This window comes from Misgurnus anguillicaudatus, chromosome 3 (assembly GCF_027580225.2).
Source record: "Misgurnus anguillicaudatus chromosome 3, ASM2758022v2, whole genome shotgun sequence".
Classification (NCBI taxonomy): domain Eukaryota; kingdom Metazoa; phylum Chordata; class Actinopteri; order Cypriniformes; family Cobitidae; genus Misgurnus; species Misgurnus anguillicaudatus.
In genome coordinates this window covers 29349638-29359554 of record NC_073339.2, presented here as the reverse complement: position 1 = coordinate 29359554, position 9917 = coordinate 29349638, and the positions used below count along the sequence as shown (strand labels likewise).

The 9917-nt window shown below is 36.7% G+C and overlaps 1 protein-coding gene across 1 annotated transcript; it reads right to left on the bottom strand.

Annotated features, from left to right (window-relative positions):
* Nucleotides 1-2520: 2520 nt before the first annotated feature.
* sfrp2 (secreted frizzled-related protein 2) lies at nucleotides 2521-5297 on the bottom strand. Its single transcript, XM_055205373.2, has 3 exons — nucleotides 4682-5297; nucleotides 4507-4587; nucleotides 2521-4126 (listed from the first exon to the last, which is right to left on the bottom strand). The coding sequence occupies exons 1-3, from the start codon at nucleotides 5175-5177 to the stop codon at nucleotides 3819-3821; spliced, it is 885 nt and encodes a 294-aa protein (XP_055061348.2). The 5' UTR covers nucleotides 5178-5297; the 3' UTR covers nucleotides 2521-3818.
* Between the last annotated feature and the right edge of the window lie 4620 nt (nucleotides 5298-9917).

The following is a 9917-nucleotide window of genomic DNA, read 5'->3' as shown; positions in this document are numbered from 1 at the left end:
TGCACAGAGTTTTGTACATGTGTAAGAGCTTTTTTCTGAATTTTCAGCGCAATTGATGAAATAGGATCGCGCAACTTTCACACGCTTTCAAAACGAAACTATGGAGATCGGCCGCTTTAGTTTGAACAATGAAAGGCTAAAAATAACGCTGTTCACCGTATGTTCACGCCAGAAGTAAAAAAAGACAAAAACTTGTGTTTAATACCTCAGATTAAGAGAGATGGCGGTCGTGTGGCTGTTCGAACACATTCAACCACATGTGCGTTCCGCAGCTCCAAAGCGATCCGATCGAAAGTGGTTTTGACTACCTCTGGACGTTTTGAACACCGTTTACACCTGGCATTAACGTCGTCCACTTGTGATCCGATCGACGAAAACGCATGTTAATGCCCAGGGCCGGTTCTAGATATTTGGAGGCCCTAGGCAAAATTTATGTTGGAGGCCCCTCACACCCCATCATTTTCAGAATAATGTGAGAAAGTGTTTTTTCTACTTTGTAAGAAATCGTTTAAGCACTACAGTGATAAAACATGTTTTCACCCATTACTTTTCTGGGTTTTTTTTTCAAGTTAACAAATTGATTAAATTATTTAAAAATGTATTTAGAAATTATGCAAAAATACATGTGTTAAACATTTAAGGCAGGTCAAATTTGTTGTTTTTGTGGATGCAGTAATTTATTTAAAACACCACCTTTTTGGGATAACACAGAATAAAAGTTTTGCTTTCTCCAAAGAGTAAAATTAAAAAGAAACCCTAACTGTAAAAAATTACAGATGAACACCCCCTAGAAAACTTTTTTATGGGTATTAAGAGGAACTCCCCTCTTACTAAACCAATATAAAGTTATCTATTAGACTATGGATATATTCATATGTATTTCAATACCTTTTTATACCTTAAATATCCATACAAATCAGCTGCCACTGGAAGTTAAACAGACACACTACTACGCAGAATAATTAAATTGTTTTTTTTCAATAAATATGCAACATGTTTTCATGAATTAAAATCTAAATTAAAATTTAAGAAGACTTACAAGATATACAGACAGTTTACTTTAGGTAACTCCAGTTTTGTTTCCTGTTTGACTTTAAACAAACTTTTTTAACTTGACTATTTTGATAGTCAGCTCCCCACGCACATGGATTTAGCAGATATGGAGGCCCCCCTCCAAGCTTGAGGTCCTAGGCATTTGCCAACTCTGCCTATAGGTAGTGCCGGCCCTGTAAATGTCAAGTGTAAACAGCCTTGATGCTACTGAAATTTATCAAACATGTAATTCGTGTCTGGCTAGAGAATTTCATCTACATTATATTACAGTATATTTTCCAGAGTTCTGTATTTAGAATAGACACCAGTATCATATGCCTCAGTATCTCTGCAGGTCTCTTGTGATTCTTGATAAAGAGGTATTTTGTTATAAGGTTGCAGCCAAATCCTTTATCCCTGAACAGAAGAACTTTTCAACTTTTACACTAGGGGGAACTAAAAGGCCACAAATTCTTGGACTTGTAATGATATGTGATGGTCTTCTATGTTGCTGTGTAATTCAATTACATAAGTTTCAGTTTAACAGATTCAAGCTTCCCCAATTATATTCTCAAATCTCATTGTCAAAAACCACACTTAATTTGAAACATGCACACTAAGCAGCAATAAAGACATCACTTTGCAAAAAATAAAACTTTCTCTACAAAATGACAGCTGGAATTTGCTGAAAAAAGTTGCATAAACGTGTAAGTGGTTACATGATAAATTACTTTGTTGTGTTGTGTTGTTTCTGGCACATAGAGAATTATGATATGATGATTCATTTCATTTCATTGTCATTGAGGGGCAGTTTCCCAGACAGGGACCAAAATAAATGTAAGAGCTGTCCAAACTAAAAACAACCTGCACTGACATATCTTAAAATACATCAGTGCCCTTTGTTTTGCCTCAAAATGCACACAAGTAATGTTTTTAGTAAGGCATGTTTGTAAAAACTTGTTACATTTCCTAATTAAACTGAGGCCTAGTCCTGGCTTAAGCTAATCCCTCACTCTAAAAAAACAAACGGTGCTACATAGAACCAAAACTGTTGCTTTGGATCGTAATCATAGAAGAACCGTTTTTAGTGCCATATAGAACCGGTGAAGCACCAGTGAAGCACCTGTGTAGAACCATGTAGGGGCCATATAGAACCACTATAGCACCAAATATGGTTCTACATAGCACTATATGGTTCTACACAGGTGCTTCACAGGTGCTTCACCGGTTCTATATGGCACTAAAAACGGTTCTTCTATGATTACGAGCAAAGAACCACTTTTGGTGCTATATAGCACCGTTTGTTTTTAGAGTGGAAACCACCCCTGAGTGTTTACATGTTAAAAATATAATAAAGATTTTTTAGTACATTTTTATCAGGTTTTTAATCTTGTATGTACTGCAGTGGAAATCTTATACATAAAATAAGACTTATTATCCAAATAGATGCATTTTTATATTTATTTACAAAAGCAAATGCACCAATTATGATTTTCATGACAAATTTATTTGCTCTTTAGTATTTTGTGATTGTTGTAAAAAGTGTTATCATTAATGAAATTACATTACATAACGGTGGGTGTTGATAAATGCATTATAGTATTTATAACACAAACATAATAACAATGTATTGCAACTGCGACTAAAACATGAACTACTATAAGTTTGATACTATGTACAAGAATAAAAATCTGAATATCTGAATATTTACAGAGTATCACATGTTTGGAAATTGCCATGTGCCTTTTTAACTAACCAACTTCAACACACAATAATATACAATTGACTTTTAAGATCGTCCCAAGAAACAGACCCCTATATAGTACAAAATTATTTTTATAACTGACATTGAAAAAAACAAAAAACAAATACTATATATGTTTGATAATTGTAAGTCAAATTGTATAACATACAGTATAGGAAAAGTGCAGCATTCAGACTAAGTAGAAAGAAAACAAAAACAGTGGGTTATAAAATCATGCATTTGTCTGCGACTCTCTTTTGATGTCCAGGTAGAAATTTGAACATTCACATTAACTTTTATGAAAATATTTCAGAGGCTTGTATCATAAGGGATATTTTATTAAACATTGAGAATAGAGCCAGCTATCTCATTGTGCTGATAAAAAACTCCAAAAATAAAACCACAAACACATTACAGTTGATAGATTAAAAGTCACATAATCCTTGCATTGCCGAAAAACATGTTTCTTATTATAACCAAGGGACTACAGCACAAAGATGGCTATGAAATTTATCCCGATCCAGACCAATGAACGTGTTCGACATCTACATTTATGTGGCCCGTTATTCATAAATCAGGTTGTACATCAAGAAAATATTCTGCAGTAATTCAGTCTTCCTGCCAGCCATTTCAACACCTCATGTAACACATCATTAACATTCATCTCAATGTTGAATACAGTGCGAGTCTGGACCTTCAACCACTCCAGTTTCGAAATGATAACATAGCATTAAGAAACTGTCTGGGGCTTTGCTCTGCAATTATAAAAGCAAACAGTATGGAGTCTGTTAGAGAAACTGATTTACAATAGGATCTAGACGAGAGGAATGAGCGAATGAGTATAAGAAAATAAAATGAGGGGAAATGAAAGTGGATTTGTGCTGAACCAATGGTAGATGCCTCTTAACAGTTACCACTGGTAATGCCAGCCTGTATTCTGAGATCAGTTCTCAAAATGGCATTGGGATTTTGAATGAACCTATATATTGCTACAGGTTTAATTGTCAAAACTTTTTGTATTTTAGAACATCATTGGGAAGTCCTAGCACTGAAGCTTGCGAATACTACGAGAAATTCTTTTAAACTCACGCTGACCCTTCTGCCAGCGCTTCAGCGACGTTATAACCAAATTTCCTTCCATCTTCTGGCCCATCACCAGATAGGCAGCATTGATGTCATTCATTTCATCACACACACACTGTAGCCCATCTTTTAGCCAAAGCACCGTTTTCTTGAGGTCACGGTCAGTGACGCCACCGTTCAGCTTGTAGATAGTCTTGCTCTTGGTTTCTGGAATGATTTTGGTGTCGCCATTCATGTAGGAGATCTCCTTGACCTTGATCTTTAAAGCTAGTGTGTGATCAAGATTAAAGTGCATTGTGTTAGAGAGACGTTAACAACTGCTTCAATTCAAGGTGAACTGAATCAAAGCACCGTTATGAATAACTACTTTTTGTAAGTTTGAGGACTTTATTATTCTCCTTTTTTTAATGTACATTTCTATAGCACATTATGTGGTTCTATAATAAGTTATTTGGTTTGCTTTAGAGAGTTTCTTTAAAACACCTGCTTTTGTTAAAAAATAACTAATATTCAATTAATATGAAATCTGCTAAACTTTAAGGTTCTCCCATGGCAAATCTTTCTACTTCTAACTGGACACTACAGTATGTTTGAGGTTGTAAGACAGTAATTCATATGTTTAATTCAAACATAAAATAAAAACTTACCAAAGTCATTCTTGCAAAAGGTGTCCACGATTTCATTATCATTCTCCGTTTTTTCTTTGCAGGCATCACACACCCTTGGAACTATGCAAAGAAAGATAAAGAAAGATTAACAAAGATAAGTTAAGTGTGAGCATGCACCTAAACCACAACTTAAACCAAAACCTTCATACTGTACCTTCCTTGGTAACAGTCGCTAATGCATCTCCACCACCAGGTGGTATGCACAGGTCGTTATCCAGAGGAAAGCGCTGACAGTCCAGCATCTCCGGCCAAGGGAACCCAAAAGCAGCCATCACCGGAGCGCAGCCGTTCTTCACGCTCTCACACAGTGACCTGCACGGCTGAATGGGCTCGTCCAGATCATCAAGACACACCGGAGCGAAGAGCGAACAGAGAAACTTTCTGGTGTCCGCGTGGCACTGCTTCTGCACCAAAGGGATCCAGGAGGAAGCCTGTTGCACGACCTCGTTCATGGTTTCGTGTCCGAGGAGATTGGGCAGACGCATGTTCGTGTACTCGATATCGTGGCACAAGAGAAGGTTTGCAGGTATTGGTTTGCAGTTGCTCTTTTTCTGGAAGAGCTCGGGCTGACCGAAGGCGTATAATCCGTGAAACGCATCCAGATATCCAGGTAAGGAAAGCGCAAGCAGCAGTGCCAGATATGCGCGCATCTTTCTACTTCAGCAGAGACAGAGCATACAGAAGTGATGCACCCTGAACACTCGGCGTTATTCGCAGTTATGGATAACTGAACTCGATTCTGTGCCAACCTGTTCTCACAGTAAAGTCTGGGCGGAGCGAAAGAAAGCGCTCGGATGTCCACTGCTCAACTTTGTCCTGCACAAAGGGTGATTCTAGTTCAACATAAACAGCATTAGGCTATGCATTTTTCGTACGTAGCCACAAAATAAGCGTTTTAAGTACACATAGTTCCGTCTACAGTCAGAGGAAAGTCACTGAACGCAAAGATTGTATCCTGAGGTAAAAATTAAAATATGAGTCATGATATTGCTTACTTTGGTAGAGTAAATATATTTAGGGATTTATTTTCGTAACACAGAATGTCTTATGTTTCAGAAGAATTAATAAGGTTTGAAATCTGGCAACTAGGCTACTGGATAATAATAACTAGCTTGCTACTCTCTGACAAACAATATTTCATAAGACCATATGATATCCATGCCTATTTGATTTAAAGTAATAGGATTTAAAGTAATTTTCATAGCAAGTTTTTTTATTATATATATATTTGTTCCAGCTATTAACAATAAATTAATGTGAAATCAATGGGTGAAATTAAACTTTGATGCTTTTTATTTTTTTTTAGGATTTCACAGACAGGGTCACGTTTTCTTTTTCATTATTACACACTACCACTCTCATTATATGCAATATAACTGCTTTTATGTCCTAACAGACATAGACATATTTTCATATATACAGTTTTTACAGATGCTAGGACACATTTCTCAATACTTAGGTCACTTTGCAAAACTCTTCACACAGTAAGCACAACAGAAGTCTATGTGGGCTAAACTGAGGATCAATTATCATTGCTTTTGCACAAAATGCATTTAATGACTACATCTTTCAAATTTCATAAATTCTTTTCTCACTCAGACACAACTGCTGCCAAAACTCTTTATACATACAAGCCAATTTGCACATGCTTACTGTTTTCAAAACGGTTAAACTTATGTTCAAAACAATAACATAATACAAAACTGAATAAGACAGCAATTTGCTACATTTCTACAGTATATTTTAATGAAATATATTAAAATCGTATGTTTTATTAAAAATAAATGCTATAAAAACAATTGACAGCCGCAGATTCTGCAGCGGGTATACACTCCACTGTGTGTGTGTGTGTGTGCGTGTGTGTGTGTGTGTGTGTGTGTGTGTTTGTGTGTGACAGAGAGAGAAAGCCCTCTGGGGTGAAACTGAACTCCTTGCGGCTGTAGGTCTGGTCCCTGTATCATTCATCACTCTGTAGGGTCCGCTTTTATGCCACTACGAGTGGGTCGCACAAACATCTCTCTTATCTAAAACAGCCTCCCACCCTTCATTTCTCAAAAGTTTTAGAAACCTTACAATAAACAGCTACAAATCTGAACCGCAGATTCATTGAGTCAAGCAGAAGCATGTGTGACCTGTTATGTGTTCAAGCAACACGTTGTTTATGAATGTAAGTGTTTTTCTTGCGATATTATAGGAGCATAGTGGTTTCATTGGATCTCTCTTGTCATCAGGTTTACCGGGTAACAGTTTCTTAACAGTACTCTTGGAGATATTCCCCTAAGGCTTTTAAAGGTCATATGTTCAGAGACCCCCATTAAATACAACTTAGCTGCTGGGGTTTCCTCTCTTTGGGGTCCTGCTGGGAAGTAGGAGTCATTCAGGGGCTTGTTTCTGGCTGTAAACTGATAGCTCTTGGTCTCTATGACAATTGGACAACACTTGGTTTAACCTCTGTTCAATAGTGTGACTTGAGTTTTTCTTTTCTGGATAGTCTAAATGGCGTTATGTACACCATAAAGTTTTGAAATAGAGAGCGAAATGCTTTGGGCATTTAAAGGTGCAATTTGTAAGATATTTGCAGTAAAATCTCCAAAAACCACTAGGCCAGTGTTATATATTTTGTCCAGCTGATTACTATCAATATCTGTAATGTTTTCAACTACTTGTAAATCGTGAGAAAATTTCAATTAAAAACACTGACACGGGGCAGTGCAGTCTCCTGTCAATGACGTTAATATCCATGTGACCCTTTGTCACCGCCTTTACTGACGTAACCCACATGAGAACACTGGTCGAGCTCGAAAAAATAAAATGGCGGCCAAGGAAGCGGCTGGAGCACAAATTTAGTGAAAATAAACGTATATTTTCACTTTTTAAGCATTTTAAATTCATTTCTAGCGAGAAATTAGTATTGTAGTTTTCAAATATGTGATTAGTTATCACAAAGGCGCTCTCTGTTTATATTTCAAACACGCTGCCTTTGAAGTGCGTCGGAAAGCCTTTCTCTGAGTCCGAAGTCATGTCCTCATGAGGCAGCTAGGCCACAAGTCCTCACAGTCTTGAGGTTTCGGACGCAGCCAGTGTCGTGGACAAATGCGGAACTATGCGCTTGCTTATGAACTTATGGATATCTCTGTACCGTCTGCCGCTGGTTGTGTCAGCTCCTGTAAGCGTACGGGCCAACCAAACGACCCAAGAAGAGTTTGGAACAAAACGAGAGAGGATCAATTTGGTGTTGTTATCTGGATAGAGAGAGCTTCACGACAACATTTAACTAGACCGAGATTCTGATCCTGCTTGTGTTTTACGCGATGGGTGAGTTGTTTTGATTCGTAACCCTTCAAAAAACGTATGCTATTATATTAATCACAACATTAGTGTGTAGATTGTAATCAGCGCGTCTTCCCGCGGAGGATATGCACATCAAAAGGTATTGTACAGCAATATAAATGGTCATTTTAAGACACTTCACAATAAGATTTGTACTGTCAATACATTATGTGAAAAATCATTGTAGATTGTAAGTTGAAAACTTAATTCTGTGCTGTGTTTACCATCGAATTTGGACTAATACTGTAATATCAATATGACTAACAATTTTGTTTTGAACATCACATATAAACTTACATAATGAAATAAACGATGTCATCAAACGCAACATTTATAAGACTTGATGACCTTATCCATCAACGTGATTTCTCGTTCTCGTCTGATATGGCTAAAGTTAAAGACTACAAATCCCATAATTCCACGCTGCTCCAGAGCGTCAGTAAACAACATCATTGTTTTTGTTTGATCTGGCGCCATCTTTCGGCGCATTTTACAAATTGTATCTTTAAGCCTTTGAATAAAAGTACTAATTTATTATTTTAAAAATAGAAGTCAAATAACAGGAAAGCATATAGATTTATTTTACATTTGATGATTTATTTCACAATTGCACTTTTTCTCAGAAATAGTTTGAGAAATATATTTGTTAAGTGAAGGAGCACTGTATATATATATATATATGCATGCACAAAATTTACCAGGGAACAATTATTTTTCCAGGGTATTGGTGTAGCAGAAGCTCGTCTGTAAAATGACATAAAGCTCATATGTTTTTCATCATGCAAAAAAATTGCACTGCTTTCCAGCAAAGAAAAAAATAAACTGCTTGTTCCCGGAGTTAACGTGTCTATAGGAATCCATTATTTAAAAAAAAACATGAATGAACATTCACAATGGATGTTTTATGTTTAGTGTACTGTAAACGTGAAGATTCTGCACAGAGCACTAACACACTGTGTTAAGTTTTTACAGTATCTGTCCTGCTGAGAAGGCAGATTACAGAGAAAAATGAGCTACAACCCTAACAAGCTTATTAATGCAAGTACTGACTCTGCACAGCTTGAACTGAAGAATTCAATCAAACTGCAGACGTATTAATGCAACTGAAGTTCCCTATACAGACTGTACTTATAAGTTGAAATTAAAAAAATACCCCGCACTGACACATGCAGAGAATTGGGAGGTAATGGAGTCAACATGTTTTCAATGGCAGGATAGATAGATTGAATGACTAATGTGGGAAGACTGTTTGTATGTTTAAGTGAACGTGCCTGCTTTTATATTCATTATGCAGGCCTATTTTTTATAACATTCAAGGTTCTAGTGATTTGTTTGATGATTTGAATATGTAAATCTGGACCATACTGAAAAACAGTAGGAAACGACATTAGAGTTTAGAGCTTTTTTGCTCAGTGGTGCCTAATACACAAAAAAATGCTATTACAAAATGCTAAATGTTATTGTAAACCCATGCAGCGTTGGGACACAAACCCACTTTGTTGGGCTGTGATTTAAACTATACAGAATTGTTTATGTTTGACCCATTGTTGGGTTTTTCTATTTTTGACCCAATGCTGGGTTTAAAATAACCCAACTTTGTGATGAATCTGAATTGAGATTGTTTCTCTGTACTACAGTTATAGAATACTGATGTGGAATATTGGATGTCAAAGCTCAATAAAATCATAAACTGTGTTTAGGTTGTGTAACATAGGCTGCTAAGTGACCCAGGGTGACCTGGGGCATTCCAGAGAATGGCTTTGTGGGTAAATAAAGCCTGGTATCCATAGCTTGCCTGGTGAAAAAAGGTTTACAGGCATCCGCCAAATGGCCCGGTGATACATAAGGCAAAACAGACATTCGGTAAATCCCACCCACTGTCTAACACATGTGCATTATTTCAAAACATTTTTCAATGCACACACATCTGAAACAAAGCTACACCATATAACCACAATATAACTACACCCAGAAAGGCCTGCAGACAGTACACATTTATTTATCATTGTACAGACATATGTATTCTGTCATTAGATCGATGTATTGACAAAGCTCATAAT

Excerpts from the sequence above, each read along its gene's own strand:
- sfrp2 (XM_055205373.2), bottom strand. The coding sequence starts at position 5,177 with ATGCGCGCATATCTGGCACTGCTGCTTGCGCTTTCCTTACCTGGATAT. Across the intron at positions 4,588-4,681 it reads AGCGACTGTTACCAAGGAAG|TTCCAAGGGTGTGTGATGCC; the intron begins GTACAGTATGAA and ends TTCTTTGCATAG. Across the intron at positions 4,127-4,506 it reads CTTTTGCAAGAATGACTTTG|CTTTAAAGATCAAGGTCAAG; the intron begins GTAAGTTTTTAT and ends ATCACACACTAG.